General features: G+C 33.1%; 1 protein-coding gene across 1 annotated transcript in view; it reads right to left on the bottom strand.

Annotated features, from left to right (window-relative positions):
- LOC114125104 (G1/S-specific cyclin-D2-like) overlaps positions 1-15,937 on the bottom strand; it is a 57,042-nt gene extending 41,105 nt beyond the window's left edge. The window contains exon 1 of the mRNA XM_027988600.2: positions 15,283-15,937. Coding sequence (XP_027844401.1) covers positions 15,283-15,477 — 195 coding nt within the window. The 5' untranslated portion in view covers positions 15,478-15,937. The remainder of the gene's footprint in view (positions 1-15,282) is intronic.
- Positions 15,938-17,975: the final 2,038 nt, after the last annotated feature.

Genomic DNA, 17,975 nt, shown 5'->3' with positions numbered 1-17,975 from the left:
AAATAATAATAAATAAATTATTTCATTGATGTGAAAACGCAGCTATGTTCGAAGTGCGTTATTGTCGTTTACTATCAAACATAATATATTTTATTCGATAATGACGTAGACTAGATAAAAATGATAGTACAATAGTACTACAGTTGTCTGCGATATTTTTTGGAATTTCGCGTTGGTCGAATGCGAGTACTTTCATTTTTGAAAACATACCAAAAATATATTTGTTTGATTCAAAAAAACTATCCAAGGCATTGCGTGTATTATTTATATTATTATAAATACAATATACGGTACGGTTGAAAATTATACGAAAACACCAAGACTTGCGTGTAAGTAAATAAGGCATAGCTAGATGATAGCATGATAGGTAACGATATTTCCAATCATCGACGGCACGAGAGTATATAGTAGAAATATCGTTTGTTTTTCAAGTTAACGAGTGCCGACGTCACGTTAAGATGGTTACACAATGGACGAAAAGGAAAGGATACAATGTCCGTATGCGGGGCGGCGATCGAAATCTGGGCCCAACTCGGCGGCCCGAGTTGAGAGAAAAAAATAAAATAATAATAACAACATTATCTCGTTTATACCGACGACGCGATGCCGTCAAAACACGGCTGTGCGCGTCCCTGTAATTAAAACACGTCGCCGCGACGTAATTATTATCAAAAGATCCATCCAGCATAATTCCCATCTACGTTGCATATACGACCAAGATCGGGATACCTGAGGCAAAATTGTGGTTTTTTAACATACGTTGACGACCACAACGTATAGCTTTAAAAGAAAATCGTTTTTTATCCGACAATTGTTAGAAATTCATTACCGATTATAATTAGCGCACTGAAAACGTTTACAAGGGATCATGATACTATGGCAAAAATTCTCGAACATTCGGTTGTCGTCGAAACATACCGCCAAACGGACTAGAGTGGTCGATCGTTTCAATTCAAACTAAAATCCAAAATAAAAAATCACTAGTATTACAATTTTTGTTTGTTGTATTACGATAATACTAATCAGTAATCACACACACTGTACGATGAACTGCTTTAGTGGGAAGATTTAAAATGTTGATAACAAAGGGCGGTGGCCGGGTAACGCGACAACCAGTTTGGTCGGCACTCAACGACGACGGCGGAGGACCAAATTATTTTTACGTCCATTTTTAGTCGTTTTGATGGATCCATTCGTTTCTTTTATGGTTTTTTGTTTTCATTTCTTTTAGCATTATCGATGGGGGCGGTCTGTTCTTGCCGTTATGTGTATTTATTTAACTCCATGAAAATTAATGTGAAGTGAATTCGAATAGGCGAATAACCACCATTGCATCGAAGTAAAAATAAAAAAACGGAAACTGGGAATTGTCACATTTTTAAAACTTCAAAAACAAACAAATGCAAATAATTATTGAATCTGAATGGTTAAGTTATAATTTTTTTATAAGGATCTATTTTTCGATCGTTTGCCTTCCTTTGGTCGCGACTTCGTTCGTCTTAAAATAAGCCCGACGGGCGTGTTATCCGAATATTAAATACAGGAAATCCCATTTAGCAGTTTTTAGTTTTTATAAATAACGACGCGAATTGGTTTTCATATGTTGAGCTGTTAAAAAACACGATGCAACGAGAAAGCCGAAATAACAATTATAATAAAACGGTGGGTTGCGAGGGGGGCAGGGATGTGTGCATTAATAGACTGGGTCGTATTTTGTTACTTTTGCTCTATCATGTTACGCCGCCGTATACGTACGTCACAATAATAAAAATAAAACCGCTCAGTTGGATAAGATATAACAACAAGATGGAGTTTAAACGGATTTCAACGGAATGTTTAGTAAACTTACAGGGGTACACACGCACGCACACACGATTTATTGGATTTATAAAATACGACTCGCCACTCGTTCGGCGACGACTTACAAGTACACGCCACCACGGTCAACCACCGCTGATCCGAACACTGAATGAAACCTAAGCGACTTTTTTTTAAATAATACTTATGTATTATATTATACACAACACACTATCTTTCATACTCTGTCTCAAACCGACTTAGGTGTTTTAAATTTTCATTTTTTTTTCTGTTTCACATCATTTAAAACATTACAGTATGTGTGTAACATACTAACATATTATATTATATTCTGTTCCTTGAAGATTTTCTTTTTGAAATCACGCGTATTAACAACGTTGGCCATCTTTTGATTGCCAAACAGCATAACTTAGCGTATATAACTACTACACTGACTCAATAAAATACTCTGGTGGATGATACACGTTCAGTAAAAAATAATCCCGTTTAAAACCATAACGAGATAGAACTAAAACAAAACGATCCCTTTGATTTCGTTTAAAAAAACTAATAAGTCCAGTAAATACGGTAGGATGATTAATGATTACTATTTCGGTACGACAAATCAATCAATGTCTGTTTAATTAACGATCCTCTGGCAATTTCGGCAATTTAATCAATTTAATATTTCATCGTACAATTGATTCATAATTGTTATAAGACACACACGACGAATATCCAAATCGTGTATAAGACACAACGCTTTACTGATATATTATTATAAAGAGCAAAATTAAACGAGTAAGTACTTAATACTCTCTCAAAGACGGCGCTATGCATTTTTATTTTAATTCTTCAAGTACACAATTAAACAAACCGACACGCGTTCGATTTTTTTCCTTTTCATCGTATGCCATACTTACTTAGTATACGAACGACCTACCAAAGTACAACAATGATAATATTTTCTATAAAGAAAGACAATATTTGCTATTTTTAGAATTACAGCGGCATTATCTATAGTGAAGTCAGTGTTTGCGTTCTCGTCTACTTAAATACTACAACCAACTAGCAAGTGATAATTTTTAAGAAATCGTAATAACGCACGGAGCGATAGTTGTAGGTAAAGTACAATAATTATGTAATTTAAGCTGCCGGTGAAGTATCGCACGCGCGCGCATGCGCGTACACACAACATTCAGAAACACGTTTCAGCCACACGACGACTTTGACGACAAAGTATACACATCATACACATACACATTACATAGAAAAAAACTTCAAATTTGTCTTTTAATTTGTTATGTTTTTTCGCGATAACTGGTTTCAGGAATGTTTTTGTATACCTACTATTGGTTGTGGCAAACACTATACAATAGTAACCACTAACCAGCTAAAATTCGCTCGTACAGTCTGACTGCAACGTCACGTATGCATTCAGAAAGCGTTGTTTCCTCCCCTACTCACTCACACTCATCAACAAATACCGAAATTGAAAAATTTCTCCACCCCATCAGCGCAACCATCCCGGAAGCCTTCGGGTTGTGATCCTGGGTACACAAAGGGTATTCACAATCAACACACTAGTTTTGTGTAGTCCTAACCTAACTATCCGGTGGACCGGACAAGCATAAATACTAAATATCGTCGACATTATTATAATATAGTCGGTAGTATTAATATTAACATTAAATACGACGCGCGTACTCGGTGGTCCGGTTGGTAGGAAGAAGTGGGAGTCAGTTTAGGATGATAACGGAATAACGGAGAACCGCCGTCGATTTGCTTTATAATTAATTCATTAATTCATATTATAGTCTTTCATTCAACCGCATGTTATAATATTATAATGCATCCCTGGCAAAGTATAAACTGTATTGATAGAGTAATACTTGAAACATAAATAAGGTGTTTATAAACGTTTTCATAGATACATTTGGGTAAAAAACATGGGATTACGGACAACATTATTTAATTGGTGATATGACACGTATTAGCCAGATCACATATTACGACAATGCTCGGTTGATAATTATAATGCAAATAGATTTAGAATATATTTTAGTTGTCGTTCAATAGTTTAGTAATTAAATCGAAAATAGTTTCTTGTACCTATTATAATGTTATGTGTTATGTGTTATGTTATGACTTATGAGTTATGAGTTATGGCTTAATATGTGTGTTATTACAAACTTATTTAAACGATTACATTTCGAAGAGATATTTTATGCTGTTCAGAATTTTATTATCGTTTAAAAAAGTAAATAGCAATCGTGCAGTATTAATACCGATAGCTTATTTACTATTGAACAGAGGGGAAGTCACTGTTCACTATTATGAACGCGCGAAACGGGCCATGAATCATGTTAATAATGAAAGTATAAAAACTATTATTGAAACATATTAAACAATTTCATTACAATCGTGCGTGATCACGTTGCAACGAAAGAACACATACACTAATTTTCAAACCATTTGAAAACTGCCGGAAATGACTGCTTTGAAGTCTACGCTGATCAGGGAACCTATACATGTGTTTATCTAGTTCCTTATCTCGTCCGCCGTACATTATAATATTATGTATCATAATAAAATATTTATGTAATTCTGTGTCTGCGTGTTACACAAATACATTTGGTGTAACTCCAAAGTAATTCACACAGTATAGAATCCACATAATACACATGGATTTCAATAACCATACGAGTTATATCTTTGTAGCATCCGACAAATATAAATAACACAAACACCGCACACCATAGAAGTGGAAAATTATTCTTTCAGCTTTCTACATTATCATTATAATTAAATTCAAAATTGAAATTTAATCTCATAAGTCGATAGGTATTACACGATCAGTTCACTATGTTCATTGTTCAATAATACCAATATGACAAAAAATCGGAAAACTCGAATAACAACAAGCGTTTAAATGTTAAAATGACTAAATTTAAATCAATAGGTCTAGAGCAACTGGACCGAAAATAATGATCCTTGTTTTTAGAAACAAATAAACAATATTACATGAAAAATTATATCCAGCAATAATCAGAGAACATGTTCAACAGAATATTAAATAAATATATATATATTATGTATACAATATATATATTATAAATATAATAAATATAATTAATATATATATATTATAAATCTTATTATATAATCTTATTTTTAAGATTTATCATATTCGTCGAATAAACTTATAAATTAATATTTAAGTGTTCGATAGAGCAAATTACTAATTTTTCTTATCGCATTTACTAAATGTATACACTCAAACAGTAAAAATATAGTGCATAAAAAATGTTCATCGTAATACATTTATTAATGTACGTAACGAATGACGTTAACATTATAATAAAATCTTCATAAAATATTAATTAAAAAAGAAATAATAAAAATAACACGAAAATAACATCATTATTATAATTATGTTCATTACCCATCAACCATCATAACATTCATAATATACACACATACACACACCATAACTACTAGAATCCACATAATTGTTTCGACGGAGTTGTCCTTAAATTGTAATATACTTTTTCGAAAATACTCGTGACCTCCTATTTATTAAACACTGTGTTGCTGTCGTTCTAATGTAATTATTAATTGTTTACGTGTAATTTTAACAATCAAGTGTTATAACTGTTTAACTAGAACACAAAATAATAGCGATAATTGGATATAATAATAATATGTACAACACGCATTTGAATACTTCTCGATTTTACAAAACATAATCGTGTCATTAAATCGAACGAGCGCGCGCGTTTCTATATAATGTATATTACGTGTAGCGCTACGTGTTTGAAAACTTCCATTTAGTTTTCATTGCCTCGGGACGCTCGAATTTTCGTTTAATATATAATATTCTCGATAATTGGGGTGGCGAGAACGATTATTGAAAATTAAATAAATAAATGGTGAAAAAGTACCTACACAAAAAGTTAAAACAATATATTATACCTATTAATTATATTTTGGTAAACGTTACGTTAAGACTAATTTATCAAAATTGTTTTGTACAAAAACCAATTTTTCTAATGTTGTCCCATTTCTTTTGACACAAACACCAATTCCATAAAGTATGTTATGATTTGGTACTATGTAAATTACTACGAACAGACCAACTGCGACAACAAATAAAATTCCGAGTTTCCGGAAAAATGTAATAATTATTTTCCAAGAGACATTAGTAATTATCAAATGATTTACTGTCAACTCCTACTCTTTAATTTTTTACATTTTCACAGTTCGATGATATTCCAACAAATTCAATATAATATTATATCGAGACTATTATAGGGGTCACGCAATGTGGTGTCGCGGCAGCATAAATTGCGTTACGACCGATAAGATATTTCTAAACAAAACTATATATAAAAAATATTTAGAAGTTTTTAGATTTGTATTGCATTGCGTTTTAAACAAATATCATTGTCTTGCGCATAGCATAATAACTCGCGACCAAACCTACCCGTCGTTTGGAATTCATACACCAAACACGCGGTTTAACAATATTTCTCACGTCACACGTTTCCCCCCAAAACCTGGTTAAACGAATAACAACGAATTCGAAGAATACATGCAAACGAAGAAAACAATGTACTCACGCGTGCCACGCGAACACTAGGTAGAGAAATTACGCATATTTTTTTTTCATTTTAAAGCGAAAATAACGTAGGTACAAATAAAAAGCATACCACCACTGATCATAAACCGTGTTTATTTTACGGGTCACGGGTATAACACATGATGGTAAAAGAAAAAATCCAAAAACGACATTGTGACGTTTCTTGTAGACTTATAGCTTAAGTCTAAATAAAACCAACATCAACATATTACGGTACCTATTTCATTAAATTGTCCAGCGTCATTTTTATTTTTTAAATCACAGTAAATGTCAAAAACGTCTTCTAAATTATTCAACGTCGGATACACAACAGTAAGATCCCGCTGCCTTGTCAGATGTTACGGGGACTCTTTACTGTTGGGTTGAACAGTTAAACCTTTTTTTAACAACAAAAACCCGGTTTCGATTATATTATACTAGGGAAAAAACCGTAGATAAGACATTAATACTCTATATTTGTCACATTATAATATTATATACAGACAACTACTGTGACAATAGTATTCAAGTGTACGAATGTACGATGAATGCTGCATATTGTGATATTATATTATTATTAGAACACAAGTTGGCGAACCACACACGCCGTCGTTTCACGTACAGACATACAGTCAAAACTATCTTACAAGGACGATAAGGTCCCTGACGGAATACGTTCACGGCGGATTACTAAATCATTAAACGTCGATACATTTCAAGGTGGCGTAATGTGCGTGTATAAACAATTGTTTATCGTTTTAAATGCTTTGAGAATCGCAATATTACCATACTACTTCACACACGTCTATAAATTAACGAACAAGAATTCTCAAAACGAAAACTCGAAGCGAAAACGCATACTATCATATTATACAACAGCTGATATTATGCACATGACGTATTATATACTTTAGACTTTAGAGTGACGAATATTTATTGAAACGATAACACAACACGCGAGTGTTGGTGAATACAGCGTCGATTTCAATTCTAAACGGAACCTAATTTCCATTTCCCACAAAAATATTGCCAAATAAGTTAAAATAGCATTATCAATATAATATATTGTATAATGTATTAATGTTATCGTTTTCAAACAACGAATGATAGGTTAATTAAAAAAAAAAAATTAACTAATAATTGACTCTTGATAGTACAGGTAAGTAGTAACAATTAATAAACGGTAGTCGCTTGGTTTCAAAAATTGAATGCGATTGTAAAACTGTATTTTTATTAATGAACAAAATAATTTTACGACAAATCAATAGGCAGCTTCCATCAATACAACGTCCTTTTTTTGGGCGGTTCACTTGCGGGTGTAGGTACACGTATTTACATAGTAGATATATAATGATAGTCTACAGGACCACTTTCGTAACCTCCAATAAACGACGACAACCTTGTGCAATTTACAGCTTAATTATGTATTATGTAAAAAATTATACTAATGGTATGATTACACGTTTGTGTGAAAATATTTATGGGTTTGAAATATTTTATATTTTATATAAGGAAGAGTCTATTAGCCTACGTCACTAAAAAAACCAATGAATTCGCGTTAAATATCGTCAAATAATATAGTCACAATAATCGATATGTTAGATTGTAATGATCTCCATGATTTTTCAATAACAAATTTAATTTAATAAAAACGTTAAATAGAATATTATCATCTCTACAAGTGACAATGTTTGATATTTAAATATAATTATTAACTCATAATCATAGCTACTGACTTCAGGTTGTCACTTTGACCACCATTATAGTGTCATATCTATAGACGCGTTTTTAAATTTTAATAATTTCATCGAAATGTCGACGAGAGACCTTCGGGGACTCAACACATTCATAAAATGAGCGTAGCAGCCGAAAGGAAGTGACGAAGGCCACTGAAAGTGTACGACGGCCGCGGCAAACAACTTATTAAATATTATTATACTATTATGGTTCTATATAATAGGGGTTAACAATCAAAGGCGAACGAAACTTCGTACTTTGCTCTCTTTCCCAGTCTGCTCCTATCTCTTGTCTTTATTCACATAATATACGATGAGACACGAGAGATAACTCGACGGGCGACAGCAGTTGTAAATCGGCTGAACACATAATATAATGTCTACATCGATAAAACAAAGCGTCCCCACCCCGAATTCAGTATGTTCTAGACTAAGCATTACCCTTTTAACGACGTAACCTATTTATTCCATAAATCCCTAAGAAAGTTCTACAACCATCATCTTGACATTAATTTATCCAAAGCAAAGTGCGATTTGGACGATTTGACTAGAAAAACGCAGATGTTTTGAATAGTTCCCCACCAAAAAAGCGATGCGTTCTCTTCCACGAAACCAACTAAAACGCAATAAGGTATAGAATAGGTATATTTTTTTTTCGAAATGCACACACGCACACGCGGTATGTAGAAATATTCAAATAGAAAAATTAAAATTATTTTACGAGTTATTCGGTCGGTTGTGTATGTGTGTATTGCATGTGTGCGTGTGACATGCGTAACGACGACGAAGGCGACATGAATACCATTATTGATATTATTTGTGATCGCAGTCGACAAGACACGACGGCTGTATAGGACAAAAATTCCTAGGCGTGTGTACATACACATTTTACGCATGCGTATTTTATCCGGTGGTAACGGTGTTGGATTTCGACGATTTCGTACGAATCGCGGATTTTGTGGAAGAATATTTAGTCCAGTAATGTAAGCTTCAAAAAAGGTGTTTTTAGGAATTAAATCGAAAAGTTTTGAAACTTTACAGAAAATTTGGTAGTGGGTTCCTGATTAACCAAAAAAAAGTCGCAATCGCCGCTCCGAGGTCTTATAATATTAGGCATATCGATTTAACGGAGAGTATAATAACAGTGTATAACAATATCATCGTATTATGTACACGATGGGAAAGCGAAAAAAAGAAAAAACAAATCGAACATTGTTGTTTTTTTCTTTACCTATAGAAGAGTAGAGTTCGTTGCCGTCAAAGATGACTTTCACGAAACCACTCGATAATAATAATTATTATTGTTGTTCGTATATTATACGTTCATTACCGCGGTCGCGATATGATAATCAGCTGTTTTTGCGTCAGTGGAACCCGCGCACATATTATTATATACGTGTGTGTCATGCACACTTCGTCGTCCGATAACCCGAGAAACGTAAGAATTTGATAGCGCGCACTCTCCTCCACGCCACTTTGTTCTTCACCCGTCGTCCGCCGCCACCGACGTACCCACTGGGCTTCCCCCCTACCAACACGCACCTAAACACGAGCCCGCGAGATTGTATAACAACCGACGACGGCCGCATAATTTGAGGATAATATTGTGTAAAATATAATATTTTTGACGAGCCGATCTAACGAATCGTATGTTCGTATAGTCGTGCTCGTAGTACCTACCGATCACACCGATGATACAATTCAATAATACAATATTATTATTTATTATCGCGGATGTGCCGTGACAATACGGAATCGAACGCGGTCGGGTCGAGCGAATGTTAAGACTCGTATTAATAAATAATAATATGGTCTTTAATAATACATCGGGTACCCGTGTTTAAGAAATTAACACGAGACGTGTGCGACGGAATAAATGCAAATCGACGTCGTCGAGGCGCGGAAATAATTCTAGGAATCTCTCGGGAATCGCGTGCGTACGCCGCGTTGCACCGTCTCGTATATTTTACAATACAATTATTACCGTCGTAATTAATTCCTATGACATTTAAACGTGAGTAGAATCGTCGTCGTCTATGCCTGTGACCACTAAACAACGACACATAACAGAGCACTGTGTTGAGGGCCAAGGCGCAAACGTAATTATTACAAGCGCAGTTCTATGCGAAAGTAAATTTAAAAAAAAAAATAATAACAAAAAACAAGAGTGCGACCACGCTCGTCCGTCCGAAAAGTACACGGCCATAAAATAAATTATACGATCGATTATTAACGCGGCGATCGATATTAATATTATGATAATGAGCACACACGGTTCGCGCGATTACGCGATAACGATTTCGGATACGGCAGATCCCCACGAGTAGTACGCCCATTATTCGTGCCGGAGTTACGCTGAATATTCGTCCGCGCTAAGCACATAAAATAATATCATAAATATTATATCTTACCCGTTATGTTTACTTATACTCCTGCATGAGTGATCAAGGTGTCGGATGGAGATACACGATTTTGAAATTTAATATTTATTAGCCGTATTTAAGAATATTGTTCAATGTTAAACGGCAGGAGGTAGTTGATAGTAGTTTTTCAATATAAAATCACATCTTTTTTTTGTACCATTATACAACAAAATATTTAATATTATCAAACTATTATCGCATTATGTGCATAACGGCATAACACTAAATTTTCAAAAAAAAATGAATAAATTTGTGAATGTATTGAAAAGAGGACTAATGTTCGATGACGATGTCAACAATTTTAGAAGCCAGATAGTTGGTATTTTCAGAACCCTTAAAATCGTCTACGGTTAAACGAAAAAGTCGACATAAACTACCAAAGTTGAATTTAAAGTATATAAGAACATATTTTTATAATAAATAAAATTGCAAACAAGTTCTTTGTACGTATTTGAAATTTATAAAAACCGTATAAATGAGCAGCTTCATTGAACTGTTTTAGTCCCGAAATCCGATAATCCCTTGTTTAATATTAAAAATTTACTTATCTATTGTAAATATAATAATCGTTTGCGCTAATCCGGGAGTTTTTCTGAGTAAAGTGGGAGGAGGGTTTAATAGCATTTTTACGCATCAATGGTTAAATAAAGCACAAATGTCGACATGACACCTTTTTTCGACACGTGTTCACCATCGAACATTGGCCAGAGGGGAACTCGGCGAGGGTCCCCCACCCCGAAATGACCTCGGAACGACGTATCACTACATACCGAATGTGTATGTGCATGCGAAAACAGCTGAACAAATTATACTTTTTTTTTTAATTTTATTTTTTAACTCATTAATTAGACGTATTCGTCCGATAAAAGAAAATAATATAAGAATATCACATTGTGACTACGACATTGTGTGTGTCCTCTTCACTCCTACCATGACAACCAGCCTTCCCGATCGCGCGCCGAACGTCACGCAGTGCAGTTTTTCGGGCGGTTTGACTTTGTGCTAAACACATAGCTCTACCGCGCTCGATTTGATTAATATTCATCGACATCGCACCAAATAACGATGCCGCTATGAAAATTTTTGTAGTAATACATAACCTAAATAATAAATATACAGATACCGTTTAAGAAAATAAAAGTAATAATCTTATATTCATATAAGTATAATAATTAACATAAAATAATAGTGTACGAAAAAATACCGAATAATATTAATATAATTTGAACTGTTTTAAGCATTCAAATGCAATATTTTAGTACACCAAACCAAAAAGGTATATTTCCCATCTTACGAGCCTGGTTCATTATTTTAAACGATTCCCATTAAGTATTACTTTAATTGCTGTACGCACATACATTTGTCAGCGGAAAAAAACTTTTACGATAGATTTCTTGTTTGCCTTTTAACAAACCAATTAGTAATAACAATTATTATTATCGTGATTATTTTTACGAAGTAATGTAGTTAATGTATTCCAATGAATATTAAAAAAAAAACCTGTTTACATTAAGTTGACAATTTAATATTGTAATAAAATATTACATATTTTTAATAAGGCTTTTTTATAATTTAATTATAAATGTTTGAAAACGTGACCATACTATAATAACGTGTAATCAAACGTAATTTCTGATCATTGAAATGTTTTTTGAAAAAATTATTAAAATCAGAAAACCTAAAAGTATGAGTTGTCTTTTAAATATACAAAAACATTACAACATATTACATTAACAATAAAACAAAATGTAGAGTTTTGTGATGTTAAGTGGTTAAAAATACCTAAACTTGTAAACTATAGAGGAAATAAACTCTTTTCCTATGTAATAAATTCCCCTTTTCAGATAAATATTTAAAATCACCAACGAGTTCATCAAAAAAAAAAAAAAAATAATAATAATAATAAGTCTTACTTAGTTTTAATCTTATAAAGTTATAAGTTATAACGTACTACCTTCAATTCACAGAATATCATAAAATTAATAGGACACTATAATAAAATAATTATTCGGGAACATTACGTGTACAAACACACAGGTCTTACTTATATACAGAGATACATACGACATACATCACACAAACACAGTCGCTAGCACTTAATAAATATGTGAAAGGTATATCCACTATATAATATTAAAAACATAATATTATATTACAATTTACAATTATTAATAAAATCTTATTACTTATTAGTTATTACTTATTATACTCGTATTTTTAGGCAATAAGCGGAGGGGAGAGTCGGGAGTTATAACATTTAATTCGCCGCCTCTAGTGTGTAACCTAACCAGCAGTTTACCCAGGACCGGCCTCTTTGGGCGTTATATACGACGATTGTGTATAATATAGACGGGATTTACCTACCATCATCGTCGTTATTATTGACGGACACCTCTTTTATTTTTACATTTAAAACTTAATACTTGTCTAAACTAGAAATTTGAAAATAACACGGGAAAATAAAATGATACACTGATGTCGCACAATTTGAAAACTATTCAAAACGTATGTAATATTTTCAATTCAGTTTCAAATTCACATGTAACAATATTAGCAGTTTTTAGGATACGTACGAAATTCTATTCAGATTTTTATATTACTTCCTCCGCTTCACGCAGTAATTATAATTGAATTCAAATTGACGAAAAAAAAGGACACTATTGTTATAGATACGTCTCCACTATGTTTTAACCGTTATCTACCCCACAATTGAACCGTCAACGTGATTTACAATCAAAAATAACCTGCGTGTGTTCTTTTTTCACAAAGACGTCGTTTAAACGTGGACTCCCAAAAACATTCCCCAAAAAATCACGTCCTATAAAAACAATTTGGGCCTTTTGGAGAGCATACACGCCCAGCACCTGTCTAACAATTCCTGTTCGATTGAGTGGCTGCTACAATGAGTCTGAAAATCATCTGGAAATTGTATTTTTATCGAATTCACCGAAGTACTAAAACGTGTTCGGTATATAATATTATAGTATACTACAAACATGACAATTTATAATGTTACAATATAGCCCACATTTAAAAAGTTGTCCTTTATATTATACAAACAGTGAAACACACATAAGCTAATCATGTTGCATTTTTTTTTGGCATAGAGCCAACGTGAGGCGATCATTTTTGAATTCGCTACTGGTGAAAAATATAACGACCAAACGTTCATAATGGTAAATACATACGGTTGGTCGGACATGAAAAGCTCGTGTTTCATTAATAATATTAGGTAAGTTATATTTATTAACTTAGCGCAAATAAAAGACCAAAATATACTTAGGTACCGTAAAATATATTTATATAAAAAAAACATTAAAACTGCATTTTATTGAAGCTTTAAAACTTAATTCGCCAGCTGTCAGTAACTTTTTTTTAAAGCTGATTATGAATTAAGTTTCAAATTTTAATTTAACAATCGTTTAAATATTAAATCTCACTTAAGTTAAAAAAATTATACTTTTAAATTGATATTAATTATTAATATTTATGATGTGTTTCATGACAACCGTTCGATATTCTACTATACTCTAAAAAACCATTTATAATATTTTGGAATAAAAACCAGTTTTTAATTTAGTAAGATATAACATATTTAAATATAAAATAAATACATATCATAATATTAGTAAATTATTAACAAAATTGTACTTATTAGCTTATTAGATATTTAAATATATTTATATAGTAGTATTAATTATTAACTTGTTTTGATAATTAATTAATTTAGACATTTCTTTAACACATTGGATATTATGTTGTAAAAGTGAAAAAACGAATTAAAATATAATGAATTAACTAAATTCAAAATCAAATTATAATTAGATATATGAGTCATTGAGATAACCAAAGATTATTTTACGAAGTTTGAAGACTTGATAAAAAATGAATAATGGTTTAGTGATATGAAAGAAATATAACAAGATAGAAAGTGATTAGAAAAGGAAACTAAACGGGTATGAAAAGTGACAAAGAATAATCAAACGAGTAGGTTTTAGATAAAAGTATCTATAGTTAATGAACTTATATAGACGTGTATATTTTTTATGTAATACTAATATCTAGACTAATATGTTATGTACTTAATTGCACTTAATATTAAAATAATTGTAAATGTATAATATATTACAAAATTAAAAATAGTAAATCAAATCGATTTTATAATTGGAAAACAGTTTTAAATACTGGCACCTAAGTATATATTATATTTACGTGTCGATAACCGGTACGATTGTCAGATTGTCACCAGTTGCCTTTTCAAAGCGCGATTGGGAATAGTGCGGTAACACCCGACCACTTGTTGCTTGTAAAAAAACAGCTGGCACAAACGCCTCGAAAGCAATATACATACCTTCTCCATCCAAACAATTCATGATATAACCCTTTAGGTTGTCGTTTAAGTAATAATAATAAAAAAAACACTTGACACATTAAACGAATTGGCTAAAAATATCATATCGTATTTTTTACCAAATAGTTAACAACTTTTGTAAAGGTGCACATAATTTTTCTTGTTTTATATTACTATTTAAAAATATCAATAAGTTTAGAAGTCACAAAAAATTTGACAAATCGAAAACGAGGACACACGTCGTACAGTACACAAAAGTATAATATTTACTGCTAAGTCTACTCGATTATAACTACCGGTACAACTTAAACCAATAATAGGTGTAGCTACCGAATAAAAATATTAAATACTGACCTCCCACATCCAATCGACGACGATCTTCCTGAGGTTGGCCGTGAGGTCCCTCTGGACGGTCGCCAAATAGTCGGGAGCCGGCAAGCACCTGATCTCGGACTTGAGCATGGTGTCGAATACGCGGTCGTCCAACAACAGTGTCGGATCCTTTTGCGCGACGCTCTTCGAAGTGGATTCGCAACACAACAAGTCCATGATTGAAACGATGATTTCGCAGTGAATATAATATTATATTATATAATATATATAACGTCTGAGTATAATAATATGGTATTGGTAGTTTATGCGCGTGTGTGTTTGCGCGAGCGAGGTAGATACCGTGTGCGGAGAAGGAACAGAATACCACGAGATTATATAGTTTAAATTTAGAGAACTGTTTTCAATATGTATTTTATTTTTTAATAATCGTCAATCACAAAATATTAAAAAATCGACAGAGACGTGGTAGTACGCACGGGATACCGGTATGTTATGTTATAATAATATACGACAACGGTGTGGCGTGTGTGTGTGCGAGTGGAAGAGCGTATGCGTAATGAATGCGCGCTGAAACGTCCGAACCCGGCAACGGACCAGGTCAGAATGCGTGTGTGCCGCGCGTCTCGTCGTCGGAATCGAATCAGTATCAGTGGGACAGCGACGTGTGAGTGTGTGCCGTTCGGTGTGCGTTTGTGTGCGTGTGTGTGCGTGTGTGCGTGTGTGTGCGCGCGTCTGTCTGTACGTATAGCGCCGGCGAACCGTACGCAGTCAAAGGAGAGGCGCAACGCACACATGCTCACGTTTACACGACCGCTTTTACACACACGCGCGCACTGGAATACGGACGCGCGAGCTCGATGCGCGGCGCGCGCGCGCAGGCAGACCCTCGTCCGTATGTGGTGGTAGGTCCCACCAGCGATATATAAAAATTCTTTCACATGCCGAAAAAAAAAATAAATAATAATAATAATAAAAATAATAATAAGAATAAATAAAATACGAACGAAAAAACCCGGGACTGCTGCTGCTGCGGTGGTGGCGGTGGTGGCGGTGGTGGCGGCGGCGGCGGCCGGAGCACCGGTTTCGTGTCGTCGTGTGAGCGAGCGAGGGATAGAGAGAAGGAGTAAGCGAGCACACGTGAGAATGAAAACGAGAGTGTGGGGGGGCACTGGTGTACGCATTACAGAAAAAAAAAAAAAATAAAAAAAAAATTATTATTATACAATTACCGCCGTCGTGTATATTGTATATTATACATAATATTATATGGCCACATATTATAATATTATTTAGGTAGGTATATAACATACGTCGTGCACCAAAGTACTGTGAATACCGCGACCGCTGTAGTACACCAAGTTATACCGCGTTTACCCATTACGCGTATTCTAAAATAATTTTAATGTCGTCGTACAAACGTCATTCGATTTTTCCCGACAGCTCGGGAACAATCGCCGTCTCAAACCGAAGAAAATCGTAGGCGCCCCGAGAATCGGAAAGTTCCTAACCTAACCCGTTCTCCATTCTAAATGTATAAACATAAACGACTCGAGAAAATACTAGTTTGCTAAAAATCAATTCAATGTTTTGAAAAACCTATTATTGCTTATTATTATATTTTAGTTACATTGGAAAGTGCAAATTAACTTACAAAGAAGGTTCCCAAATATCCACTTCAATTTTTCTACTTGAAATTTAAATAGTATCAACAGCACGTATAATAAACGATCGTCATAATAGAAAATGCCCAAATTTAGTTTTGATTTTACAAGTTTTACAAATATTATATAATTTAAGATTATTGACATTTTTTTTTTATATGTTTTGTTGTCGACGATAGTCATGTTTTAATACTTCTTTAATCATTTGATATTAACCTTTTTTACAATTTCAAATTTTTGAAGTATAAAATGTGAAACTTTCAGAATTTTTATACCTATTTCAAGTCTTTAAATACAACGAAACGTCCTCGTGTTAAACATACACGACTGCCGAACAATTTGTTTTTCAAGGCTTTTATTCAAATACATCTGTTTATAATAATAACGCAACAAAAAAAAAACCCATTGAATAACAGAAAACGTCGTCGTCGCCTGTCGATAACAGCTAGGACCGGTCAAGGTTAAAACTGTATAATCCCTGTTTATAGTAAATGCTAAAAGACTATTTTTTATCTATACTTCAAAAATTATTTTTCTCCTTAGTCATAAAAGACACTTATCGGTTCATATCAAATTTATATTTATTTAATTCATGTTTTTTTTTCATATCTTCCTCAAATACATTTACAAGAACGTGTTGAGTCATACTACCAAAGTACACAAACACAATGGCTATATTAAGATAGTGTAATAAAATTATGTACAATATCATAAACCGTGGTTATCATTTTATTATATTAGATTTTAAACATATTTTTATAAGTAGAGTAATTGATAACCATTTGAGATATGGTTTTATGACCACTGAATACCTAACGCATGTTGACAAAGTTCAATAATTTTCAACTTTAAGGAACATTAAAAACGATTACCACAACGTTCAACCAATTAAAATGCTAGGAATTTTAACTTAACGTTTTAAATTATGGATAACATACGATAGAAGGCTCTATTATTCACACTGTTTATTTTCAGTCAATAACAGTCAACGAGATAAACGCTTGGATATTTATTTTCAAATAAATTAACTATAATATTACCTATAACAACGAT

Source organism: Aphis gossypii, chromosome X (assembly GCF_020184175.1).
Source record: "Aphis gossypii isolate Hap1 chromosome X, ASM2018417v2, whole genome shotgun sequence".
Lineage (NCBI taxonomy): Eukaryota > Metazoa > Arthropoda > Insecta > Hemiptera > Aphididae > Aphis > Aphis gossypii.
This window is presented reverse-complemented; position numbering and strand designations above follow the sequence as displayed.